Source organism: Rhea pennata, chromosome 19, assembly GCF_028389875.1.
Source record: "Rhea pennata isolate bPtePen1 chromosome 19, bPtePen1.pri, whole genome shotgun sequence".
In the NCBI taxonomy this organism is placed as follows: domain Eukaryota; kingdom Metazoa; phylum Chordata; class Aves; order Rheiformes; family Rheidae; genus Rhea; species Rhea pennata.
In genome coordinates, this window is record NC_084681.1 from 5,467,548 (window position 1) to 5,495,426 (window position 27,879).

The following is a 27,879-nucleotide window of genomic DNA, read 5'->3' on the forward strand; positions in this document are numbered from 1 at the left end:
TCTTGGGGTCAAAGCTGCCTTCCGTCTGCGTGTCCCGAGCGCGTGACGACTCGCGCCACGGTGCCCGGCGCGCGTGCGCCCGGCCGGAGCGGTGCGGTGGCCGAGCAAGCGGCCGGCAGAGCCGCGGCGAGGGCGCGTGCTCGAGGAGGGGCCGAAGGCGGGGGGCTGCCGGGGGCCTCCCGGAGCAGCTGGGGGCACCTCGTGGTGGAGGTTTGGGCCTTGCCGCTTGGGCCGCAGCAAGCTGAAATTGCAGAATTTGCAATTGCTTGCAAATGGCTCACGTCGAGGAGTGAAACCTCAGTGAGTGAAAATCATGCCAGAAATGGCAAAAATGGGGAAATCGGGCTTGCTGGCATCTCTGTCTGTTCTAACACCCCTTCCGGGCTCCTCGCGTGCCCTCTCGCGCGTGTGCGGGTTTCCCTGGAGATGCTGCTTCCTCCTTTCCCCCTCTAGTAACGCCGCCGCTTTGGAAGCGGCGTTGCGGTCCCGGGGCGGGCGCAGCTTCCGCGTGCGGACGCTCGCCGCGAGGCCTCCCACCCCGCTACGCGGCCCCGGCGGCTCCCGAGCCGCGGCGGGTGCTCCGGCTGCGCCCTCGTGCCTCCACCCGCTGGCGGCCCCGGTGGCCCTTACCTAACTGGGCTGCTGGGTTGGGTCATCGACGTGCGCGCGGGAATTTGAGGTCCTTCCGCGGGCGGTGCCACGGTGCTGTCGAGAGGTGCTGTTAATTACGAGTTACTCTGATTCCACGCGTCTGTTCCCGCGCCCACGTCGGGTTTGGGCGCGCCGCTGAGGCACCCGCCCTTCGCACCCCTTCGGCTCTGAAGCTCGAGGGCCCAGCAGCATCGCTTTGGTTGTCCTGAAAATCACTGGACTTGCCTCTACTGACCTCAGTGAGAGCTTCAAGCGAGCACAGAATATAGGCTCAGCATCCACCCGTATCTGTACCCATGACGCTACCTAAATCACAGTCACTGGTTTCAAGTAATTTTATTAGGTAACATTTTTCATTTTTTAGCCAAACCACCTCTTTTAAAGAAAAGAAATGTACAAATTCAGGCTGCTTCTGGGCCTTAGCTCCTCAGGAAAGGGGAGGGGAGGCTGGAGCCTGGCTCGTCCTTCCATGTCCTCTTCAAACAACGCAACGGAGAGCCCCCAAAGTCTTGAAGGATAATGAGCCACCTTGGATTTATAGCTGGAATCTGAGCATTCATAAATCAAATCTACTCAACATAGGAAAGGAGGATCAAAAAAAGATCTGTGAGTAGCAGCACGTGATACAATGTCTGCACATGCCATGCCATTTGGAAGAGCCCATTTCCCAGTTAAGTGTTCACAACCAAAACCAGTCTATGCTTGATGGAAGAATATGAATAGTGCTTATTATACTGGTATTTAAGAATATGAGCAGTGTTTATTATTTTCTGTTCTCTACACACTCCTCTCCTTGCAGCAGCATATGAAGCAAGGTCTTGACATAAGTCACATATTCGTTTTCTCTTCATCTTCCAAAAGGGAGAATTGTGCATAATTAAGTGTTTTGTTTTAGTTGATGCAAGAAGTAGCAAAGTATTGAGAAATAGCAGTAAGACCCTCTACCCTCACATGCAGATCTTTCTTAATTAGTGTGAGCTTGTGGTCCAACCTACAGGGAAGGCAAAAGTGTTCTGCACCCATCTGCACTAGCTGTCCATCCTTTTCTAACAACAGAAGGCATAATGAGGTCTCCTGCCTTGACAAGTGGAGAAGATAGGGCAAGAAGTGGGCACAGAAGAGGCTAACATGATTTACTGGAGGTGGCCTCAGCCTTGGCTTGCTGGAGGACACGCTTTTCACCTGTCTTGAGACTAAAGGATGCCTTCCTTAGGGGAACAGAAGAAAGGACTCTGAGTTGCAGCTGGTCTCCGGCATGGGGCAGTGCAGCAATGTGCTCTGCTCGCTGTGGGGCTCTGGCAATGTTTCTGTTGAATCATTCCTCCTCAGCACCGCAATTCCCAACCCTCTGGGCAAAACTTGGGTCAGGTTACATGAGCTGGTACCATGTGAACCCAGGGACACTGAAGAGAAAGAAAAGCTTCTGAACTGGGAAGGGAGTAATATTTTATTATTTTTCAAGGCAGTAGTTTTAGAGCAGGTTTACACTGGAACCAGGGTGGTTTAATAGTGTCATTTAAGGGGGTGATTTTATACTGGCAAAAGCTCCCATGTAGATGCAACTACACCAGGAAAAAGTGCCTTGCACAGTAAGCCTTACTTTGCATACTGCAAGGATGTGTGCTAACCTGGCAAAGAACTGCTTTAATTAATTAAAGCTCTATTTACAGTTGATGGAGAGAGACAGCTTGTAGGGACATGCCGTCAAGTCTTTTCTAGTGCAAACAAGGCTCTCTAAAAGTTGCATTTTTATTTATACACATCTGCAGAACTGAAAAGCCGAGCAACGCTTGTAAAGCCAAGTGTTTTGTCCCTGCGGTATTGAATAGAAGGCAAATCTCTGGCATCGAGAGGGCTCGTGTTTTCTTTGGGAAGGAGAGCTGGCCGGGCTCCCACTGCAAGCTCTGAACATCTAAGGAAAGGCTAGCTGGAAAGAATTATGTTGTGACGCAGGCAGGGGAAAGCCAGGAAATTCAAACCCAACGCAGAGGCTCCTACCTTAACTCATTCTGGCAAGGAAAAAATAGTTGTGAATTGTTAACACCGCATCCTTGGGACACTTGGTTACAAAACGTGCCAGGTTTTACGAGTTCCTTGAGAGGCTCAAGTTTTGACCAATTTATTGTGATAGAGGTCAGAGTTTTTGAGACAGCAAAAGAACTAGTTGGAGGAGTGGGGAAATTTAAGCCATAATTAGAAGAAAAATTATGTCTCGCCATTGTGAAGTAATGTGTGTTTTTGCAACTGTCTTGGCATGGTCTTTTTGCCTTTTGCTAATCCTCTTCTAATATTCTATTATTATCTCCATATCATTTGAGGGAGAAAGGATTCTTCTTTCTCTCCTACTAATTTTGTTTCACCTGCTTTGCAACATTGCAAAGCCTTGGGGTTCCCTCATCTTGTAGTTTTGCATGTTCAACATTACAAAAGTCCAGCTGCTTCGCAGGGTAACAGTTAAACTGCCTCTAGGAGGATGTAAGATTTTATTGTGAGCTATTTGATGGGGAGTGTTTCTGCAGCTGGACTTGCAGCTCTTCCCCTTTGGTAAAAGGAAAACACATTGCCTGCTTCATCTGCTAAAGGGGTACGTGTGGTTTTATTTCACTACCTATTTGGTCTTCAGTGTTCGTGTGCAGCAGAAGAAAGGACCCTTGTCCAGCATTTGCAGCCTTTTCTTGCAGCAAGAGGACAAAAACGGCTCGAGCACCAGCGGGGCTGAACTTGCCTGTCGCAGCTTCCTCCCGCAGGTCCCCAAAGCGTGTCCCGCAGGGCCGAGCTTCAAAGCACCGTCACGGTGTAGGACCTCTGCTTCCTGTTTTGCTCGAGTCGAGCAGCTGCCTGGGGAGGCAGTGTGTTGTGGCCGCTGTTGTTCTCCATTCTCCTTGCTGGGAAGTGGCAGGATAACCAGGAGCAACAAGCTGAAATTACAGAAGCCAGATCATTTTCATTTTTTTAGCACAGAAGTCAGGATATATTTGCAGGATAAAAAGGATAAAGATGACTTGAGGCTAGCTTGTGCCTCATGGCACAAGGGTGCAGCACCTTAGTTTCTGCACCTAGCAAAGTCTCACTCTTACTTGGACTATAACTGTTCAAAAATGTCATACCTTAAATGTTGAAATCCCAACTTTTTCATGTTTTCCAGGAGGATGTACAGCGATACTCGTTTGTGAGTACCCCCACTTCATCCGTATGCTTCCCACCTGAGCAAACGGATGGCAAGAAAGTTGAGTGCTGGTGCTTACTGCACCTCCAGCAAGGCCACGCTAGAGGACAAGCCAGCTGGACTTTTCCTGAGGTTGCAGTAATTCATACCCTGAGTAGGGCAAGGAGGAGGTTGGGTTGCCTGAGTCATGGTGGCATGTAATGACACTCCTAGCGTGGTGCTAGCTCTGCTCTTGCAGCTTTTCTGCCTTAACGGATGAATTGCTACCGGCCATCTGTCTCCTTTGCGCACAACAACCTACCAGCAGGCAGTGAGGCTCTGCTTGAAGAAAGCAGAGACTGCTTGAAAAACTGGGGCAAGCCCCAGGGCCCAGCTCCACGGGCTATTTGCATCCTCACACCAAGTGCTCGGGTACTCTTGCACGCTGGGCCCGTCTGCCTCCGTCCCCCCGCAAAGCAGGCGTGGTGACGGCGTCCCCGCAGCCGGGGTGGTGACAGGAAACGCTGGGCACGCAGGGACTTCTCTTTGAAGGCAAGGTTGCTAAAGATTTAAAAATGTGAAACAATCGTGCTGCATGTTTCATAACAAAAGGTATTATGGGGAAAAAAGCACCTACACTAGCTTCTTTGGTTGCTATACCCGTAATTAATGTATACTACCTGTATGCACCTGCACACAGAGAAACGTGAGCCCTTGTGCACATAATTGTAGGTTATTGTATTAATCTATTGTTGTATCTACTTTAATTCTCTATTACGGTATCTTGAACGCAGCACAGAAGTCACCCTAGCCTGACTCTCACGTTTCACCTCACCTTGGCTTTCCCTTTCCCTGCAAAAGCTTGGCGGTCGGGCAGGCAACGCACCAGTCAGCAGCACGAGGCAATCGTTATCCTCAAGCTTGTCCTGCCAAAGCCAGCGCTCAGGGGCACCGGGGCAGCTCACCACGGGCATCTCCTCACAACTCAGGGGCATTTTCATGCTCCAGTTTTTGGATTTGCCGGGATGGGGGGGGGACGGGGTGTATCCCGCTGCCTGCGGCTCCGGCGTGAGCACGGCCCGTGCTGCGGTCGGCGGGCTGCGCTCTGCCCGCGCTCACCCCGCTGCAGCCGGGAGGTTGTTCGAGGTCATTCCACCAGATTTCAGTGGAGTTTCCCGGGAGTGACATGAGCACAACTCGAGCACAGGGGAAGCGTAGATCCAGCTCTGCCTGGCTGCAGATGTGATTAACGCTTGGCCGTTACCCTGCAGGAGATGTTCAAGATGCCGCTTGGCCGCTCTCTGTCTCTGGTTTCAGGTCTGAGAGCTCTCTGGCTGTTCCTTTGCACCTGCTATTCGTAGAACAGCATGACCACTAATTGCTCTGGCTAATTAACTGTTCAAAGATGCGGTCTCGGTCCTCAGACCAGCCCATCTCGTGCTTTCTTGTGAGGCAAAGGCAGTTACATTTCTGATCACCCTGCGTGCCCAGGAGGCACGGCCCCTTGATCAGCCCCCAACGTGCTCCTCGCTCCTCCCTTCCTTTGCTCTCCTTTCAGGGGCCTCAAGCAACACTTTTTCTTCCTCCTTAGTTAGAAAGCTTCACTGTGGACCAGACAGCATTTTTCCAAGTCAAGATGAGATGGAAGAACTAAAATAATTTGTCTAACCAAGCTGCCTTCCTCTGACGTCTATCCATGAAGTACAAAACGCAAAGCGACAAGCAACGACTCTGGTCTCAAAACTAGCGTCCTCCCCTGTGAGACTGAGCATCCTCTTTAGCAGGGATTTCCTTGGGTCCCCATGTTTTCCTTGCGCTATTTAGTGCAATACAAAAAAATAGATTCTTTTGAAGATTTTAGTATCTGGCAGAACGCCTCATTCTCTCAAAGTAGTTCTGTACCTTCGTAACTACTTTGCGACGGACGTAATCCATCTAACACCTTCCTTGCAGAGTACTGATATAGCAATACTGGCTGCTCCTTGCCCAAACTTTGCCAGCTGGTGGTAACAAGAGCTTTGGTTTTGCTGACCTGAGGTGTCCTTTCTGGCAGATGTACGCTATGATCTATGCATTGTGGAAGGAAGACTCGAACGCAAGCTATAAATCATCAGACCCTCTTTTTCATTACCTTTTGCATATACAGTAACGACAACCTTACGTTCTTTCAGCAGTGCAGTGATTATCATTTGGCAGTGGCTTAATGAAAGCACTGCTTTTCCTCTCGCTGGAGCTTGAGAACTGACATTTGAAATAAGTCTTTCCCTGACCTTTCTCTCTTGGCCACTCCTTGTGGAAATTAGAGTGTCTTCAGTTTAATGAGCTCAGAGGATTGGGGAGTTACAAGAGAAAATTCATCTTCAAAAATACCTAGCGGCCCCTTGTGAATATGTCAGGACGTGTTTTTAGATATAATGCTTTCTTACCTGAATGGGCTTGTGCTCTCCTGATTTAGTGACTTCTCCAGCTGAGCTATTTCTTGGCTCGGCCCTGTGCCGGATATTGTAACACCTTATTTGCTTTGCACGAGGTATGTTGCAACATATAGAGCAGCTCCTCAGCAGGTACAGGCTGCCTCAGCCTTTGCTCGCCTCTGTATCGCTTCTGCAGCAAACGGCAATGGTCTAGGTGGGAAACCACAGTCACTTATCAATCTACACGTGTATATTTACGGGACTTCCAGGAGCTGGGTCCAAACCAGCACTGTAATCATGCAAGTAAATGGAAGCAACTGCACTCAACGGCAACAAAAGGCATGTGAGAACGGAGCAAGGTCAGGAGGTGCTGATTTTGGGAGCCTCCTTTTTCCCTGCATCCCCGAGGATGGATGGGAAGGTCCGTGGGACTGCCCGGTTCCTGCACCTCAGATCCGCTATCTGGCCATGGCACTGTGCCCATGGGCCAGGGACGGACCCCTTGGGACCAGGGACCAGTACCTGGTTCCGGACACGCTGCAGCCTGCGGTCCTCCCGTGGCACAAACGTTAGCGTCAGTGTCACGAAAAGTGGTGGGAGCGTGGGATGAAAGGGAAGGAAGGTCGCTTCTCAGCCGAGTTTTATCCTCCCAAAGCGTCTGCGGCGCTGTGTCCTGCGCAAGCGAGTTGAGCGGGCGGTTTCTGACTTGGGCTCGGTATTTCCTCCTCGCCCCGCGCCCCACCGGCTGTGGAGCTGCAAAGCAAGGAACAGCCTCCGAGCTCTGTAAAGGGATCTCTGCTGTGATAAGCGCTTTCCTCACCTGCAGGCTCTGCGGCAGTGCTGGTGGCGACGGGGCTCCCGGGTCAGCGCTGGCTCCGTCAGGGAATGCCCCGGTTCGGGGCCGGGGCGCCGCTCGGACGGCGAGCTCGGGTCGTAGCGGTGCTCAGCTGTCACAGCCCTTGCAGCAGCCCCTCCACCCCCGCTGAAAACCCAACCGGCTGATTTCTCTTAACAGTAAGCATCAACATGTTTTGCTTTTCCGCTTTTGGAGGCGGGAAGGGCGCGAGCCCAGCCGTACAGAAGCTGCGCCGCAGCTCCGAGCCTTAGGAAGCGTTTGCCATGCGAAGCTCTATGTTACAATTTCCATAGGTTTGGAGGTTATGTAGATAATGGCCTTCCGCAGTAATACGTACACACACGTGCACGTGCTATCTTGCGTACATATTTATTCAGTGGCAAGACAGATAGCTTGGAAAAGAACCATGTTTGCAGAGGGCTGTAATGGCAAACGTTTCCCTCTCACGTCTGCGTTACACAGCACATAACAGAAGCTGATATGTCACTGGGAATCCGCGGGAAATGTGATTTACTCTATCGCTGTCAAACACACATACGAAACAGTCTGGCTCTGCATTTATATTTGCAGAATTTATTAGCACAAATAGTGAGTGAAGTGAACAAAAAAATAAACCGCGCTGAAATGCGGGAGGAGTAGCGGTAAGCTTTTCCTTGCTGCTGCTCCGGCGCGTTTGCGCAGTGCTAATACCGAGTAGCCCCAAGGCAGAGCTGAACAGCTTAGCTGCGAGGGCAGCCAAGGAAGAGAGAGTGGTGATGGCTGCTTGCGAAGCCAGGCTAAAATCTGGACGGGAGCTGTGCGTTAGTGCGGCTGTTGCTGCGGGTAGGGGCACGTAGGAGGCTTTGCTTTGGCCTTAAGCCCCCGCGACGGGGTCCCGCCGGCGGCTCTGCACCATGACCAGATTTCTCGCCACAGGGCAGGAATTTCCAACAGCTAAAGGAGCTCTTTGCTTTAGGATTGCTTTAGCCTTCACTAGTTTTAGCCTATTTTTGATGACAAAACGAACGTCTTCACTACCTCACCTGCAGGCGCAGCAGAAGACAGGGCCCTCTCCTTACGCGCTGTAAGGAAGGTGACTGTCGTTTCCCAGGGAAGGTGGTTATAATTTCCCTTGACCGTGCTAAAAAAGGCTGGCTTAGCTGACGGTTTCTGCCTAAAGCCTCTGTGGGAAGAGTGGATGTTATTTTTCAAAGTGGGGTGGTTAATATATACTAGCCGTGCTGCTGTGAAAGCCCGCGGGGGAAACGGCCGTGTCTTTTGCAGCCAGGTAGCCGAGCGCCGTCGTCCCGGCCAGGAACAGTGCGTTACGCTCACCTGGCTGGAGCACAGTTAAAACTGTGCATGCCTCGTCTCCCCGGGGATTTTACAGCTCTAGAGCGGAGACACGTTAATTATCCCGCCGTCAAAACAAGCCGCGAGGACAAAGCTGCTGCTCCGAGTTGGCCTCCGGAGCTGGAGCAGCAGGGGCCGGCCGAGGTCAGGCTGGCGGAGAGCCGGCGGCGCGTCACCAGGAGGCACGCGGAGCCGCTGCCTGCCGTCCCGGCCCTGCGGCCGCCCGGAGCGGGCTCCCGCGGCGGCTGCTCCGTCCTGGGCTGGCGCCAAGGGCGAAGCACCGATGAGCAGAGTCTCGCTTCTGCGACGTTGTTCTCCATCCCTCCTCCATCTCTCTTCTGTCCCTTCTCCATCCTTTCCTTCCCTCCTCCACCCCTTCCATCCCTCCACCATCTCTCCTCCTTCCAACCCTGTTGCACTGATTAACTCGTGACTGAAGCAGAGCCTCTGACCTGTTCGGGTTGCGTTTTCATGCTTCAGCTTGCAGTAAAAGCAGTATTTTGGCTGTAAAGCTGGGCAGCTCACCAGTCAACAGGGCAGCCTCGGCTTACACGCGCCGCCCCGGCGTTACCGCACCAGAGAGCAGTCGAGGACCTGCCCGGGCAGCTGAGCAGAAGGGCTGGTTCATTCCCGCCGTGCTGTGCTTGGTGTTGAGTACATGACCACTTTTGGAGTCAGGCATGTTTATCACCCACAACAAGGTTTAATGGAGAGCCAAAATTTTTGGCAGCTTTTTATTGCAGCGAGGGAGAGGGTTTACAGGAACTGGCTTTGTGAAGGTGGTTGTATAAATATTTGTTCTCTGCTCCTTAGCAGCAAAGGGATGAGCATGATCAACATCTCCATTTAAGGTTCCGCTCACTCACTGCAAAAGGCTTGATCCAGTTTTGCTCTTGTTGCAGACCTGCTGCTCTCCTTGCGGGCCGTGCAACGCGCAGCTCAGCTGCCTACGCCAGAACGGCTCCGTAGCACCTGGTCGGGGCAATAGCCTTAAACCAGCCTTAAACACTGCCACGATGGAAATCTTCCTGGAGAGGAAAGATTTTTAGTCTGAGCAGTATAAGAAGGGCCCCTCTGAGATTGCCAGTACAATGGTATCTATATCTAGTAATATATACATACATACACATATATATATATATGTATATAAACATCTCTGGGAGTTGGTTTTAGTAACTTCCTCATTAAAGTCTATTTAACTGAAGGCAGAAAGAGTCAAGCACATATTTAATTATAGAGATGTCTGCACAATAGCATAAAGTCTCACACAAAGAAGAAATAGTTCTTTAATATGTATAATCTGGAGATTTAAAAGTATCAGTCATCTTTATATAGCAATGTATTGATGACTAGGAGCAGCACTAACTGGCTCTTGTGCTACTTACCCCTAATTCAAGGACCATTTATTTTAACATCCTGCCTTGCAAGCATGCAAGCACAGCCATAGCATACGTTGTGGTTTGGATGGGATTAATGTAATTTAACTTTAGCTATCCACTGGTTAGTCTTCTAGCTCTTTAAACTATCAAATAAGAGGAAAGAGACAGGCTCCCCCAGGACATGATCCATCCCACACTGAGAGGCATGTGTGGTCAGAGGAAATTCACTCCTTTTATTCTTGAAATGGTTAAGTGGTTGAAGTTACTTCAGATGAACCCTTGAACCCTCCATAGTTTTACTGTCAAAATATTCAAATTCAGTCTCTTCCCTGAAAAATCAAAATGTGCTTTAGAAAATTCTCATGAGAACTTTCAGCATTTTCACTGAAATTCTGCATGTTTTTTTTCTTTCTATAGAGCCCTAGTCATAAGACACAGAACCAGATTCTGCCTACTGCAATAACAGTCTGACAACACACTCCTGCCCTCCAATGCCCAATTCCCTCTCCTGTCTTAATGTAAGCTGCATCCAAGAGGGAACGAACACAAAGCTGCCTGTACCAAACTGTCCTCGCAAGGAAACTCACTGGTGGCATGAAGAGGTATAAAAATCATGACCCACCGTGTGAAAATCACAAGTTTAGTTTAAAAAATCACAGCATTGGAAAAATGTTAATTTGAAATGAGTCCTTTTTGTGTGACCTCTTGCTTCTTCCCATAAAGTTCCTACTCTGTGGAGTATTCTCCAGCGACATGGGAACTCGTAGCTTCAAAGCTTTTAGCCTGCAGTTCAAGACTAACATTTAAGTAAAATATTATTACAAGGATCCAGTAAAATTACCAAAAGTTGGTAACAGTTCAGAAACCAACATTCATATTTATGTTGAATGTAAGACTGATTGAAATAAGTCACGTACAGTCGATACAACACAAATCCAGGGCATAGCTGCCAGAGCAGGGGGCCAGGGGCATGGACAGGCGCCGCTGCGGGTGCTGCGAGATGTTTGTGGCCAGCTCAGCAATAAGGGAGGGAAGCGATACGCAGAACGCCTCCCCAGTCCTCGCTGTCCTGTCGGGGCTCAGTCTCGCCCTGTGATTTATAAAATTGATCATACTAAAACAAAAAGAGAGAAAAAGCGTGGTGTGAGCTCAGCCAGGAGGCATGGTCGCAGCACAGCCCAGGAATTCCTGGGCTTGGATCCAGCGCCCGTGCTGCGTCCCGGCCACGGGAAAGGTCCTGAGGAAGCAGATTTTGAAACCGTGGCCTTCATCCAAGGCTTCGGATTCCGTTCCCAAAAATGCAGGCTTGCAATTTTGCATCCATGAGCCACAGATTAAAAAACTGTGGTGTGCCGAGCACTAGAAAGAAGGTGAGCGCTGGTGAGGTGCCCCGTTCCCGAGTTTATCAAAGCAGAAACGGCCCCCGAGGAGGAATGGCCTCTGAACAGCCTTGCTCTGTACACAGAGGTATCTCTATTTCAGCTCTTCAGCAGGGACACTGTCTGCTTATTTCTTGGTTTTGTTAAGCTAACTTATCTCTTCCTTGTAAATGTTGCTCTCTGAGCCCAAGGATGCAGAGGACAGGAATTTGCTCTCTTGGTTATAGAAACAGTTCCTGTGCCCTTGTGGGTTGCTGTTTACCCACATAAAAACTCCTTAGCTACGGGGCCTGGTTTCCGCGAAGCGTTCCAGCAGTTTACCCGACGGGTCAGACCTCAGTTAAATCACTGCAGCTCACACACTGCAGCCGAAAGCCGTCCCTCGGCCTGAACACACATCTGGCCAGATGCATTCTTCCTCTCATCCTTCAGGCACAAGTTACACCCGCTGAAAGCAGCCAGGTTGTCCTGAAAATGTGTTCCTTCCACCAGAGATAACACAGTTAATAACACACTCCCAAGGGTGGGGCGAAAAGTGACTGGGTGGTGGAAGCAAGGTCCCATGAAGGTCACCAGTAATGGTAACATCCATTTTGCAATCACTGTGTTTGCCAGCTGAGTAAATAAATATGAGCCAGCACCAGACCCCGCGACTCTGCTGTGCCGCTGGTTCTGGCGAGTCCCAAAAGCTCTCCGCAGCTTGGCCTGGCCACCACCATGGCACATACCTGGCGCTTCCCACTGGCCGGAGCAGTGGTTTGAAGCACGGCTTGATGTAACACACCAAACCACAGCCAAAAAGGGTTTGGATCTTGTCCTTGAATGTGCAAAGTTATTTCTGCAGATGCACTGAAGAAAAACTTACCTCAACATATCAGGGGAATTACAAGCCAGCCGACCACCCTGCTGTCCTTGTCCCTGCCCACCCCACCCTCCCTCTTTCCAAGGCTATGAAGAATTACCTAGTTTGGGAATACTGTAGGGATTGTGCCTGGTGTTTGTTGGTGTTTAGCAGAGAACATATTCATTTTGCTTTCAAGTTGTATTTGCAAACATTTGCACGCAGTAGAAAAAAACAGGTTCATGCTTTGCTAAGTCTGTTTACAAAACCTAGAAGACCTGAGATAATTACGCATTTTTCCATACAGATCTATGCTCTCCATTTCCAAATGTATTTAAATACACACACATATATATATACAGCCATGTATGTATGTATATATGTACACAGTTACCAAGCTGCCAATAAAGCACACCGTGGAAGAGCCGCACACGTTAGTGGCCCCTCGGCGCTCGGCAAACCCTGCGAAGGGGCTCGCGGTGCGAAACCGTCCCCGGCGAGCCGGCTCCCCCGTGTCTCCTGACTCAGCCGGGCACCCCTGCTCTTTTACGAACTTCCAGTCTTCCTGATCTTTATTTCCTATACTTGATTTTTCTATTTCTCTGTGTTAGAATAATATAGTATCAATAATACTAGGTGCCATGGTAAGCTAAAATACAATCAGTTAAAAATAATATAAATCAAACAACCTCCTCGCAGAAATCTGAAAAGGAGAGACTACCCAATTAGAACAGAATTTCAATCGTTCAACCACTGACAAGAAATCAATCGGTTTCGTTTGCTAAATACATTTAAAATCTCTACGTGGACCAAATGGTATGTGGAAGTCATTTCCTCTCAGATGACAAATGATGGGCTCGACCTCGCTACCTGTTCCTTTTAGATTTAAAGCTGATAGGAAACGATGAGAATCTTTCCGTTAACTTAAACGGATTTTTATGACAGACCCATTAAGTAACAGCTTATTTCGCTTCATCGACCGCGCCGCCACAGGTGAGGTATTGAGAGCGAGCAGGACAGCACGCTCGTTCACAGAGAGAAACCCCAGCGGGGGGGAGGAAAAACGGAAGCTAAAAGTTTTTTGCGTGGAAATGACCTAAGCATGGATTGAAGAAGGTCTGCTTCGCCTGTGGGAAGGAGGTGAATGTACGTCAGCTTTATCACGGGTTTGTCCCTGGCCTTCCCAAGAAAACTCTCTTTATGAGTGAATTTTACCTTTATACTGTCTTTTAACAAACTCCTATTTGCCTCATAGCTCAAACTGTATAAATGTTTCTGGCTGAGGAAGGTAGCTGCTCCAGGGAATACCATTCAGGTAGAAATACCAGGTTAAAATCCCTGATCGTTATTTATTTTTTTAATGGTACGATTATTAAAAGCCAACACAAATTGACATTCGTTCTTTCTAAATAAGCCTTGAGCTCTGCTACCTTTATGACTGAAGCTTCCCAAGGGAAATACTGCAGAAGAAGTAGCCGGAAGCCGGCTACCTCTGTATTTCTGGAAACGTTAAGTTCTTTGCGCTCATTAAGGGACTCGCTCCGTGCGATGACTCAGGCCGGGTGCAGCGGGGCCAAGGCCGGTGCCGAGGCTCACGAGCGTTGCTTTTCCCTCCTCGTTCTCCAAAGACGTAATCTTGTCTCAGTTAGACAAAGCGCCTACTGCCCTTGGCTGAGCTTCTTCATCTAAGGGGAAGGTTGATATATAACATTTAACAAGGATAAATTTGATTTTCTCACTCCAGCAGAAAGTTCTCGTTGTAACAAATACATTACTGTACTCCTACTAGAAAATGGCACTGATTGAAATAGATTTGTAGTACATCACGAATCCAGATGCACTCAAGTTTTCTCATCAAACAAGGCAAAAATGTCAATATTTTAGAAACAGTTGCAACAACTGGTATATTACAAGCTGTTCTTCTAGGGTCAAGTATGCCATGACAATTTTATGCGTACAAAAAAGTACCTTTTCAGTATTTTTCCATGTTGGAAAAGTTGGATAAATAACAGAACTGACTTGTTTTTCTTCCGTGCACTTTGAACGGCATACAATTTTACTACCTGCAAGAGCATGCTTGTCTTCAAACACAGCTCGTGGCGAGACCATTCTCTGGCACCCAGACCAACGACTTCAAAATAATGTTCCTCCACCACTTGCCTGCAGATGTGATTAAACTTCCTGAGTCACATACAACTAGATAATCAAACTATATTTCCATATCTGTGCCCTATTTGGGAGCTTCACTGTCATCGACTTGAAGCCCCGAAATCAGGTCGCACGAAATAGGCATTCTCTCTGCATTTTAGTTTAAGTTTTCTAAACAATCAGAGCATACATTCTGTGACACGTTTAGGTTTTATTTTTGTTATAAAATTCTAGCTCTCACATGACATTTTAAGCTGTAATTCAGCCTATTTTCTCAAAGGGATGCAGTTCACTTCATAGATGGTTTAGTCTATAATTCTAACACATTTCTATCTTCTGAGACCTGACAGTTATGTTACTTGTTCCCCATTAACTGTTCTCGTACTAAAGGCTCCTGTTGACTTACAACGACTTGTGGCTTTGCAGTCATGAATAATACACTTTTCTCAGAAATACTGACAGAAAGCAAGCCTTAAGCAGCATTTGAAATTTCGTTATCTAGCCTAATCTAATCTAGTATGAGGCCTATCTCTCTAAAATCACTTGTTTTACTTGTAGTAAATCTGCTCTATTATATTAGCAGGTAGTACTGTAATTCCATTTCAAGGTGAGTGCTGGCAGCGGGAGCGCTATGACATCAGGTGTAAGCTAATGTTTGAACATTATTTCCACTGCGAGTGGATGTCTGTGCCAGAGTCTTTGATACCTGTGTCACCCTGCAAAAGTTGTCTAGGCAGAACTAATTCCATTAGTGTTTGGAAAGCTATTTCTAAGCCTGCCTTTAGTGGGATGACCTTATTAATTAGATTGGGGGGAGGCCAAGGGAGGGAAGGCTGCTCATTTCATAGGACCATTGGCATGCATTTAAAAGAGATGCTTCTCCTTCGAATTACACTCAGAAAAACTTGTTAGGTAAAGCAGAAATGTAGGTCAGTTTGCAGCAAGAAAACACGCAAGCTGCGTCTCTGCAGCCCAGCACCGAAACCCTGGAGGGCAGCTCAGCCGCCACATGTCCCTGGACGCGCCGAGAAAGCCCCTTCCTGAGGGCCGTGGGGTTGATTTCCCTGCTCAAGCTACGCTGCAAAGACGGAGGTGTTCAAGCACGTGCGAGCAGTGAGCAGAGCCCAAGATCTCACCCTTAAACGCTCCAGAGTACCTCCGCTGCGCACACTGAGGCACACGCTCCTGCCCAAAGTTTAGTGCACAGCCCTTTGCTTGCGCTTAGACTTTTAAGTATTCTGTAGCATCACTCTTACGGCCACATTATTGCAAAAACGCTTTTCATATGAGAAACCTGAAGAATAAATAGATCTTCTTGGGTAGTAAAACAAAACTTAACAATGCAATTTTTTAAGGAAATTCTTTTCGAAAATGCATTTCCATAGCGATCTGTACACGTACACCTACAAAGTGGTCATTCATTACAGCCCTGCTTATTTCAGAATCCATTCTCTAAATCTAAGACAGGGCAAGAGCTTTATTCCTAAGGCTTCTAAATCAAACCTCATGAAATCACCATCCTCCTCCATTATTTTGGGTATAGAACACAGAAAGGCTGGATTCTCATTTTCTAATTTTTATTAAGTGAAAACAAGGAGGCAGAAAAGTATTTCTTCCCTCTGCCCTTTTTTTACCAGAAACATCTGATATATCCTCCCATGCAGACTGGGAGTGGAGAGGAGTTTCACCTGTCAGACTTGTTTCCCAGGCCTCATTAAGGGACCGGATTGCCCAGCTCACCTCTTGGTTGCTTTAAATGGGGTAAGAGCTCCCAGAGCTGCAGTGTGACATCCTGCTGCCTCTGAAGCAAACTTGTTACTACCGGCAACTCAGAAAAGTAAGTATATGGGAATGTTAACAATGTCATGTCACAGATACATCTGTTTTGGCAGCCACGGAGCTGCTTGTAAATGTTTGCTTCTCTGTTATCTGCTTAACAAATGAGCAGAATAGTTATCGCGCAGGTTTATAATAATGTCTGTGCCAAATGGCTATAAGAAACTCAGCTTTTGTGTGAGATGTTTAATTTCATTAGTATGACCTCCTGATAAAATTTCATTCACCGCTGATGTTTCATGTGGCATTAAAATTTCATCTTGGCTAGGGAAAAGGAAGCTTTTGGCAAGTCCTGTTTGTTCATTTATTTATTTGGTTTGTGCAGCCCTAGATAATTTTGCAATATACTGAAAACTGCCATTACTGTAACTACAGACCCCATTTTTGTGTTCCTGCAAGTGATGTCTGGATCAGAAATTATGTATGTCTCTGTGTGTGTCACTTTAATGCTTGCGGAAGTGCTGGATTAGGTGTGGGAGAATGAACTCCTCTAACCCTAGACAAGTGGATAGTACCTGTGATGGACCTACAGGAGACTCTGCACAGGTAAAATTTGACCTAGAAATAGCAAGGGCAAACCACACAGCTCATGTAGTCATTGACTTTGCTGCTGAGACTATCAAGAATTACAATTAGCAGCAGATTTGCTATGCAAACACCTTCTATTAGCGATCAAACTGGGGGTGCCTAGTTCATTTTGTATGATCCATCTCTCAAATACTTCATACCACTGACCAGAACAGCAGTCTCTGCCCAATGAAAAAAACTTTTTGTTTTTTGTTTTTGTAATTTTGTACTGACAAGCCCTTGGCTGTTCAACTCTTTGCATCTTTCTCCAAATGCACTACATGCTACTACCCCACAGCAGCAGTGCATTCAGCAAGGAAAGTTCTTCCACCTTCCTGTAACCCTGACTCATCTTTTAAAACACATTGCTGGCTGAACCTAGTATAACATATTTCTAATGCTGAGAACACTTTTGAATCAAATGATCACTCAGAATATGAAGGTTCATTTTTATACTTTGTAAATAAGAGTAATCAAACTAATAGGGTTTCACTTCTTAAATTTTGAGCTTAATGCTATTTTTACAATTTAAATAATACAATTTAATAGTCACTTAGTCCATAAGATGAGGTTTCATTTGTTCTGATATTTAGAAAAAAAGATGCTCTGAGTCATTAGATCATAAAAAGCAATTACAGAGATGAGTTCAGCAGAAGTCACAGGTACTAAAAACGTAGTATTGGTCAGGACCACTTAAAAATATGCTGAGTAATTTAGTAATATCTTTAAGAGACACAGACATTCAGTTCAACACAGTACTGCCACAATCTTCTGGTCTTATCACAGCTTTCATCATGCTTCGTGGTTTACTTAACCTGGTTCCACTTGGTCATGCTTTATGAATTGAATGTTCTATCAAAAAAAAATTTTAACCAGTGATTTAAATTCTTAACTATGTAAATCTTTGATGCTGCTACAATAGGAAGCTACACAAATTGTTGTTTTAAAGATCTCATGATTTGTGCATGCTTGGAGCAAGGAATACTACATCTGCAAATTTCAAAGCTGAAAGGTGCTGAAAGCAGAGGCACAAATTCTGCAAATTCTCTCTAAACTTAAATTGAGAATGTATATAAAGTAAGGCATACTAAGATAGGTGGGTCTGAGTTATGTCCCTGGCACCTCGGTAAGCAATGAAGGACAGCAAGATCCTTACCAGTTTTATTTTAAAACCACTATAAATAGATAAAATGCATCTACCAACAGCTCCTATTTCCCTAGCTGCTGTTCTCTAGCCCATAACTCCTTCAGATTCAAAACTCCTCAGAGAAGGATCTGTATCTGGTTGTGTTTGTCTAGACGCTAGTACAACCAAACACCAGTCCTCTGGGTATTACCCTAAAACTGGAGTGCTATGTGACCACAGAAAAAAAGCAAGGCTTTTTTCAAACAGGGTTTGAAAATTTTGAGGGGGAAAAAGTCTATGTATGTGACACATTTGTGGGTAGAATCTAGATCAAATGTCAAAAGCAGCAGGGAAGAAAATGAAAACGAGTAGTTTGAGAAAGACACAGGCAAAGAGGAGCAGAGGGCAAGAAAAACGTAGGCAGAAAGCAATGACTCTGTGCGTACCTTCAATGTCTCAGTACATGCATTTTACACGAGTCAGTCCCCTGCCTTTTACCAGAGGCACAAAGAGGTCAGCCTTCCAGTCGGGGTGTCTACAATGTCTTAAGTTCCTCAACATTTTTGCAGCCTGAGAGAGCAAATTATTGGGCAGGAGCAGAGGAATGCACGGCTGGGTGTGCGAGGAAGGTGGCTGCACTACTACAAGGTGTACCTCAACGTAAAGCCACTCTACTGAGATACTGCTGAAGCTCTGGAGGTTCAGACACAGCCAGGTGTGTTTGGCTGGGCTCCTCAGTGGAGTCCTCAAATTTTGCTCCTTTTGGATTAGTAGATAATGTAAGTAGGGTATGTAATTCTCATAATACGAAATTTAATTAGCAATGACATTGTTAAATCCAGTGACAGACTGTACCAATTTAACTAAACAGTGATACTTCACTGAGATAACTGAGAAGTATTTTAAGCCACCCTCAAATTCAGAAAAAGTCCCCTGGAACTAGCTTGACCCTGCATTTCAGGAGCTCTCCTTTTTTGGCAGCAAATTCTACTTTCCCGTATAAATAAAAGTTGAGCAAGCGTCTGTCCGCAGCGGTCTTCTGGCCCAGCCTGAGCTGCAATTGCAGCAAGCTGCTGTCGGAGACCGAAATCCGCATCTGGAAAGCTCATCCCGTTCTGAAACCAGGGAAGCTGGGGGATAACCAAGTCTTGCTGCGGCACTTTAGAAAGTTGTTACCCCCTAACTGTCCGCTTGCTCCCAGCATGGGAGCAGACCTTAGCAAGGGTAACGCGTGCCGTGATTTAGCCAGGTCGTCGCGTTTCCGCGTACGCGGCTCTCTGGCGAGGACGGGGCGCGTCGGCCGGGAGAGGTGACTCAAAGCGCCGCGGGGGCATTCGGCACGGCCCATCTGCCTCTGCCATCCCGCAAGATACGCCGATACCAGATACACTTTATTTGCGGTCTGCTTTGGCGTACTCAAACTGTTCGAAACCCCGTTTTAAGCAAGATCTCGGAGCAGGCGGCAGAAGCCGGGATCGGAGGCGACGCTCCCCGCGTTCGTGCCCTGAGGTCCCGCTCCTCCTCCGGCAGCATTTCCACTGTGCTTCGCCGACGTTAAAGCACGTTTGGCTGCAAAACCTTACGGGGCGGTCGGCGAGGCCACGCGGGCGGCTTCGCGGCCGGGGGAAGCAGGACGGCGAGGTTATCAGCGGCCGCCTCGCCGCCACGACGGCCGTTTAACGCGGAGCGGCTGGCGCGCTGTCCGCGGCGGCAGCCAGGCCCAGCCGCCGTCGCGCTGCGAGCGGGCGTTTCGCTCGCGGCGGCTGCGTCCCGCTCGGCGAGGGGGACGCGGGGGCGCCCGGCCGGCGTCGCCCCGCGAGGCGGCGTCGCGGCCTCTCCCCCGGGAGCCTCCTGCCATCCAACGCCGCCTCCCCTCGCCCTTGTGGCTGCGGCACGAAGCCTCCTCGCTGCCCCCCGGTAGCGGGGCAGCGTTTGACGCCGTTTCCGTGAGGGGGGCGAGGAAAGGAAACCGTCGCTCCGGGCCGAGCGAGCTGCGCGGGCCGCGCCGCAACATGGCGGGGCCCCCTCGCGGCGCCGCCATGTCCCCGCCGCCGCCGCCATGGCGGCCCCGGGGGCGGGCCGCGCCGCGCCGCTGGGGGCGGGCCGGGGCGGGGGCAAGCGGCGGCCGGGCGGGCTGCGGGGAGCCCGAGCGGCGGGTTAAAGCGGCCCGTGCCCCGCCGGCGGCTCCCGCGCCTCCCTCTCCCTCTCGCCCGGCCGGCGGCGGCGGCGGCCCTCGCTGCGCGCCGCGGCGGCCCGCACGCCAATGAGGGCCCGGACCCCGGCCCTCGCCGCCTCCGGAGCCGCCCGCAGCCTCCCGGCCCGACCCCCCGCCCGCCGCCGCCCGGCCGGCGCGGGCGGCCCGGACCCATGCGGCGGCTGCAGGAGCGCTTCAGGAGGTGAGCTCGCCCCGCCGGCGGAGCCCCCCCTCCCCGGGGGGCGGCGGGCGCGGGGTGTCTGCCTGCTCCCTTCTTTGTTTTTTTTTTTTCCTTCCCCCCCCCCCCTTTTTTTGTTGTTGTTACTGTCTTTAAGCGGGTGAGGGGTCACGCGTGCGGCGCGGTGTCGCGGATCCGGCCGCGCCCGCTGCCCGCGGGGGCCCGGCCCGAGGCGGGGGCGGCTCCGCTCCGCTCCGCGGCGCGGGGAAGCCGCGGTGCTGCCCTCGCCCCGCCGCCTTGTGCGGGCGGTCGGCGGCGCGGCCTCGGCTCTCACGTACAGGCGGATATAACCCTTTTTGTGTGTAACCGTATAAATAAATACGTAAATCCTTGGGGGTTTAGGTGCCGTGGGTGACTTCGGAGCGCGGCTTCGCGCGGGGACCTGGCCGCCGCGCCGCGCCCCTCCCCGCCGGCTCCCTCGAGGAACCGCAGCGCAAGGACCACGAGCGAAGCCGGGCACGGAGGAAACCTCGGGGGAGGAGAAGACGGGGGTGCGCAGACCCCCCCCCATCCCCTTCCCGGCCTCTCGCCCCGCTCCGTCGCCGCTGGTGCTTGCCGCGGGGTTGGGGGGTGTTCGCGGACGCCGGTGGGACGCGTGGAAACGTCCCGTGGGCTGGTCTGTGCGTGACGCCGCGGCTGCTGGCGGCCTCGGAGAGCTCGTGGGTGTCGGACCCTCGGCGGGACGGCGAGAGCAGCGGGCGCTGGGAGCGTGGAGCTGTGCGCGCCGTGCGGCGCCTCGGGCCGGGCCGGGCCGCGCCGTGCGGGCGTCTCCTTCGGTGCCGGGTCGGATCTTTTTTTTCGCTCTTTTCTCGTGTCGCTCGGTTCTTCGGTGTCTGTAACCGCTCCCGTTAACTTTCCTAACCGCGAGTAGGTGTCTGCTCATCCAGCAGCGTGCCTTTGCTTTGGGAACGGACTGAGTTCGTAAAAAGGAAACGTCTACCAGTTTAGCCAAAGAAGTGAAGCTTATTCAAAGCCTGTTTATTTCTCTTCAAAACTTTACTTACGTGGTCATCCTGAAAATGCAATACGGTTGGGATTTGGGGCTTTTTTTTCTTCCCCCCCTCAAAAACAAAAGAGTAGACAACATAACTAATTGCTTTGACATAATGTATGACCCCATTTAGTGTATGCCATTGCTGCTCTTGTGCAGTTATCTCCACCTTCTTGCTTCTCATTTTTGGCTTGTGGGGTCTAAATGTCTTCTCCTGCTGCTGGAAAGCACAAGAAACGAATGGTACAAAAAGGAGCAATGTGTTTTTAAAATGGTAAAAGGAAGTATGAGGCCTTTTGAGCTGAATAAAGGAAATATACTTCCTGAAAAGACTCAAAAATTGAGAACTTTGAGACTCTCTTCGATATTTGCTGTTTTTACTGAAAAGAAATCTTACTTCATGCTCCAAAGAATAATTTGTTCAGCAGATGGGCATGAAGGATAAAGCAAGATTTGAAAGTTGCTTTCCTTTTCTGCACTTTTGGGTAGAAACTAGTGGTGTGATACCAGAGAACGTGTGGCCACACAAATGTGTGCATTAGATTTGGGATTTTAATTATTTATCTGTATTCCTAAATTGTGTTATGCTTGCTAAGATAAAGCAGAATCAACTCTGATTGCCTTCCTTTCTCTCCAAAACACTGTAATCTCTTAATTCTGAAATCTCTTTGAAATGTATAGCCTCTGTCCTCTTGGAAATGATCTGGAGCTTGAAGTTGAACAGTCTTGCACTAAAAATGGTTTGCTCTGTATCTTTAAATGTTTGAAGTATTTCAAGATCAAAGTTAAACAATATAAAGGTAGGGGTGGTATGATTTTTTTTTTTTTTAATGAAGGCATATGTCTTTCTCAGTATCTCTTTTCTACTTTTACTGGTAATGTGCCTGTTGAAGAAAGTTGTCTGCCACTTTGAAATTGTAAAACGCTTGGTCCTTCTTGGCTTCAAGTATATCCTGAGCTTTAAAAATGCACTTAGATTGTGAGAAGTAACTCACAACTGCGTTAAAGTTTTTTTTTTTTTTTTTAAAAAAAAAGAAAAACAGATCACACTGTAATTGCTCTTGCTCTGTTAACTTCATAAATTTCAAATCCTGTGCGAAAAGCCAAAATACATCAAGTTAATGAAGTAAGTCAAGAAACTTTGGAGCCATCTCTTTTCTTTCATGACTCTTTGTTTAAAAAAAAAGAAAAAAAGAAAAAAAAATGAAAATAGCAAGTACCAGGAACTGATCATGCAGGTTTGAGATCAGCTGTGTCAGAAGTCAGCAGTGTCCAGTCCTGGAGTGCCATGTTTGCATGGGGCAGCTGAGCCTCCTGGGCTGAGTTGCGGTAAAAAGGCTTTTTCTGGATGCTCAAACTGGTTGTGAAGTTTATGCAGCAGAAATGGCTGTGCAGTTGTACCCGTATTGTATCCTGACACTGCAGGAGTTAATGTTTTATGCTGAAGATGAGGCTCTGAAGTCTTCAGAATTGTAAATGGAGAAGTATCTGTGCTTTCTTGTGAGTTACAGCTGCATCTCCCCAGATAAGTGACCCCAGTTACTCTAGGGCTGCTATTACTGAACATGCTAGAAAAATGAAAGCATTCAGTTAAAGAGGTTTCCTGTAAATTGGAGTCTGGATCATTGGGACCTCCTCAGACTGCCTTCCATTTGGTAATATACTTAATTGTTGTGTTACGGAAAGTCTTTATTTGGGATTAAACAGTATCTGAATACTAGATGTCAAGCTTTGCTTTAGGGAAGGTGAGACTATGTTCCTCACAGTTATTTTTTTTCGTAAGGGGGCGAACTTGACCTGTAAATAGAAAGAACAACAGTGTCCCTGTGTTGCTGTATCCATATTGCAAAAAATGGAAAGTGTGGGGGAGAGTGTCTTTGTTTTTAGGATGGATGGACTATTACTAATGGCCTTGTTCTGCTGAAACTCTCTAGCAGAAGAAAAACAAATTTTGCTGTTGAGGGAGTGTAGTCATGCTGCTCTTCCAATAACCATGCTGCTATAAGCCTATTTCTTTTAGTTTGTAAATATTCAGAATTTAAATCTCTCTTTTTTTTTAAAATGTTAGAGTGTTGAAGTAAATGTGCATGAGTGAAGCTTTCTGAAATTGCCTGCTTGTCTGTTTTGCCAGTGTAAAGTTGTCATGCAGATGAATGAATGTTTGCATCATTCCTATGTTGGCACAAACAAGCAAAGGAGGGGAAAAAAAGACAAAGACCCTTTGTGCAGACACAGGAAAAGAATAGCTTTGTTAACATCTTTATATTCTGTTTTACCACTAGTAACACTGTCTTTAAATTAGGGAGAATAACAGGTCTGAATAATAAATGGAGTTTTGTGAACTCTTTCTTCATAATTCTATCTTAAAATTTTACCTACCTCAGGTCCTGTTGAGACAACTTTAGAAAGATTTGTTATCTTCTATACTGAATAAATCTAAGTGAAAAGGAAAAAAATTAAATCTTCTAGTGGATAATGGCATGTCCCATTAGTGCACAGCCTTCAGTTATTTGTAATTTTTAATATGATGCTAATACATAGAAATTTGTAATGGTTGAAATTATAAAGCTAACACCGAAGGAAAACTTAGATCTTTGGGTTTGGGGGGTTGAGGTTTTTCCTTATTTCTTGTAAGGCCTCAAAGGTACCACCAACATGGCCTTTGGAGAAATAGAGTAAAAATCTAACTGTAATCAGTGGAAAGCTTCCTGTCAACCTCCAGTCTGTGGAATTGAGCAAGTGCAGTTTAATCCTAGCCACTCAACTGAGCCAACAGATGCTTTATTTTTAACCGTTTTCCTAACTTGGAAACAGAACCGACTAATCTAAATGCTCCATCTTTGGATATTCAGATATTTCTCCCTGGTGAGAGCTGCTGAAGACCTACATGCATTGGGCAGCAAATTTGCTTCCAACTGTTCTGCAAACCTGTATATGTGACTGCATTTTCGTTACCCTTTTGGAGACGAGGGTGATCAATGTGTACATCTGCTAAGTCCTGCGCTGCCATTTTTTAACAATATATCAATTCCCTTGGAATTGCTCACTTGCTAACAGCCACTTATACACGGCCTCTGTGCCTAAAACTCACATTTTTGTTACCCTTTGCATCAGTAATGGATGAAATTATTTCTTGAAACTGCTGCGATTTGAAGTGATCATAATACTGTGTTTCTTTATCAAGGCTGTTTAGTAGTCTTAATGAGTTTTGTTTAGAAAAAAACTCAGCTTTTCTGACTGATTTGTAAACCAAGCGTCTTGTATCTTGAAGTGGGAATTGTTTCTTCAAATTACAAGATTCTGTTGGTTGTTTTTGCCCTGGTTTGAGGCTGGCCAATATTTTATGGGTGTCATAAAAATAGGACTAGTTTTGACTTAAACCAAAGTTTTTCTGACAATCTCTGTACATAAATCCAGTTAAGAAAGCTGTTCTTGGTTTTGAATGTATGAGCATGTTCTGTATTTGTTGTGAAGCTGAACTTGTATTGGTTGTGTACCCATCTAATTGTGAGTGGGTAGTTTCATCTTCATCTGAAGTAGACTGGGATGCAGTAAGCTTATTAATGGTAGAGAGTCACTTTTGTATGACAGCAAGCAATGCTAGGGTAACATAGTACTCTGGCTGGAGTGGTTCGTAACTTTGATTTGACTGTGTAGCTTTATATAAATGTGTGTTGTTTCTTAGAATTTTTATGTGCAGAATTTAAATTCTGTAGTTTCACAAAAGTGTCTCCAACTTTTGGATTTTTAGAGTTAAATGTAGCTTTTGCACTGGCAAATTCTTCTGCAGCTTTCTCAAGTTTTCTCACGTTCTTGACTTCCACAGACCTCCTTAGGAGTGATTGTTTGTTAGGTAATGCTCAAATTCCTAGAGAAAAAGATGGAAAAGTCTTTTGCAAGCCTCCTAAGTAGTTCTTTCAAATTAACCATTAGGGTCTCCTTTCTTCTCTGTATAGCTTTAGTCTTTCTGGCAGGCAAAAGATAGCATTAACCTCAAGGAAAAATCCCAGCCATGTAACACCCCAACCACAGGTACTCCTTTTTATAGGATTAGAAAAGGCAGTGTTCAAGCTATTTTGTGCCAGGTTGTTACAGAACTCAAATATTGCTGTAGCTTCAAGACGTTTCTTAAAATAAGAGCAACCCTTGGTAGCTATGATGGAGTCTATTTTGAGAGTAATCTTGGACCGTTTCACATAATTGAAATAGGAAATACTTCATTGTTCATTTGACCAAGCTGTGGAAAAAGAGGATACGACTTTTGTATTCAATTTCTGTTAAATGAGAAGAGCCTGGCTTGAAAATGACCATCCATTACACAATCTCAGAAACTTATTTAACATTTTTCTATTACGAGAGATTATCTGGGGGAGCTTAAAACTTAAGTACCAGTTATCTTAAATGTGTCTGTGCTTACATTTTTAACATTGCTAGGTTGGAGATATTCTTTATGACACTCTTAAAAACATGGCTTATTAAGTGTCTTAAAAGTACTCCTTAATTATTCAACAGGTTCATGAACCACCCAGCTCCAGCAAACAGCCGCTACAAACCCACTTGCTATGAACATGCTGCTAACTGTTACACACACGCAGTAAGTATTTTTTTTCTTTAACCAGATGTTTTGACAAATTCTTTGGATGACTAAATGCTTACCTTGCCCAAGTGTGTTCATATTTACAATCTCTGATTTTTGTTATACAAGCTTCAGCTATTAAAAGCACAGTAAATATAATGCTAATTAGATGGCTGGTGATTGCTAGTCCATGTTCTGAATCTCTAGAAGCTCCAGATGCTTCATAAGTTCCTCTTTATCAAAGTAAGTTACATGTCTTTAACTAGATTTTCCTTTGTCCCAGTCGAAGGAGGACTACAATAAAATGAGAATAGGTCTATAATAGTCTTGTGAGGAAGACTTTTTGGCAGTGTAGTGCTTGCACAGTGTTATGGGACTTCTGTGATGGAAGTATGAGATTCTTCTCCCTTTTAGCGTGGGGGGAAAAAAGTTTTAGGTAAGACTGAGTGTTAGCTAGAAGAGCTATAATGGCTTGGTTCTCATTCTTAGTAATATATATGAATTGATTCTTGAGAGGGCTGATATTTGGAACAGGACGCTAATAATGGTGATCATAAATGCTAAACAGCCCTATTAAAAATCCTAGTCTGTCCTTCTTTCCATAATATAAGGATCCATATATTTGAACATGTAATATACACCAAATAATGAAAGCAGGCCTGTGGGTTTTTTCTTTTGGTATTTGGAAAGCTTAATTTGCTGTCTTGCACTTCAAGAAAGGACTCTGAAACCAGTTTTTCAGACTAGCATTTGCCCTTTTACAAAGGCAGCTGGAGCTTCTAACTGATCTCTTCTTAACTCCAAACATGTGAAGTGTGTTTGACTTTGGCTTCATTCTTTTATTTATTGCTAGTGTGTCTGAGCAAGCTGCAAATAGGAATTCTCAAGGTACTGTATGGCATTGTAGTTCTGGAAAGAGATTTACTCTTAAAGATCCTTCGTGTATATTTTATAAACAACCAACGTACTGCTCTGGTGCTGGTAAAACTGAATCACCTTGATTTGTTTATAAGAAAAGTAACTGAGGTATTTTTGTGTATTTTTAAGCTGGGGTCTCATGTACAGCATTATATAAATATATGCTTATTTGAGAAATGAAGCAGCTTTCTGTTATTTAGCACAAATACATGGTTTATCTCCTAATCCCTGTGTAAATACTGTTTACTCTGGCCAGAAAGTTAGATTTCAATGTCTGGCAGCAGTTTGTGTACTCCTTAACTCTTCTAGTCTTCATCTAGTTGGAAAAAAAAAGCTTGTTGTAGGCTTGCCTGTTAGCTGTGGATTATAGCCAAGATGTTATATTGTTATTTTGTGGCATGCTACTGTTTATGGTGATGTTGTATATTTACTTCTGACCACTCTGTGCTGCAAGTTACCATAACCTGTTAACAGCTTGGGGATATGTAATGTTAAGATATCCTTCGGAGGAAAATGTAGAGTAATATAATAAAGGGATCGTTACTCCTTAAAAATAAAATCATATGCAATAAATAACTTAATATGTGAAGCCTTTAGATAGGAATCTAATCTGTGAAAGCATAGTGGATTACATGGAGGGGGGAGCTGTGCGAGGGACTCTTTTTCTGCTCCTTGTTACTGACTCTGTTTTACTGTATGTTAAAAGGTTGAGTGGATTGAGCCTTTGCTGCTGGATTCCAGTATGAGTTTTCAGTTAGCCGTTGATGTAATTTCAACAAAACTGTTTAGCAGTCTGCGCTCCAGCTATTGTTCAAAGCTTTATTCATAAGTCAAAAATTAGTCAACTTGTATTTTATGAGCATGGCTCTGCTCCTTGGATAGGTGTCCCTTCTTGTTTAGGCAGCTGCTTCAAAAATACTAGTTAAGAAATTGTGATACAGAGTCTTGTATATAGTTAGCTTTTAAGTAATGTGACAAAAAGCTGCATGTAGCATACTAAGATAACTTCAAATTTCTAACTAGAAAGGCTATTTAAAATGTCTTGATTTTTAGCTTTAAAAGAAGCACTGAATCGTCTTTAGACACTAGGAGACAGGAAGGGCAGCTAAGCAGATGAATGCAGAGACAGAAAAGACTGCTCTGTGTTTAGAGGAACAGGAAGGAAACAGCGTATGAGAGAAGCAGGAGTCATAACCATTTAAGTTGTAAGGTAAGCTAAATTCAAGTGGGGGGGATTGCCTGTTTCATCTGAAAATTCCTAATACGGGTAGGGCTCATCAAACAGGAT

The 27,879-nt window shown here is 46.6% G+C and overlaps 1 protein-coding gene across 2 annotated transcripts in view; it reads left to right on the forward strand.

Moving 5' to 3' along the window:
* MMD (monocyte to macrophage differentiation associated) overlaps positions 1 to 27,879 on the forward strand; it is a 55,748-nt gene that overhangs the window by 17,231 nt on the left and 10,638 nt on the right. Inside the window, exons 1-2 of one of the 2 annotated variants that reach the window (XM_062591795.1) lie at positions 19,903 to 20,070; positions 25,610 to 25,691. In XM_062591795.1, the coding sequence (XP_062447779.1) occupies positions 20,042 to 20,070; positions 25,610 to 25,691 (111 nt within the window). In that variant the 5' untranslated portion in view covers positions 19,903 to 20,041. Of the gene's footprint in view, positions 1 to 19,902; positions 20,071 to 25,609; positions 25,692 to 27,879 lie in introns of those variants that run through there. The other variant, XM_062591796.1, reaches the window with a different exon arrangement.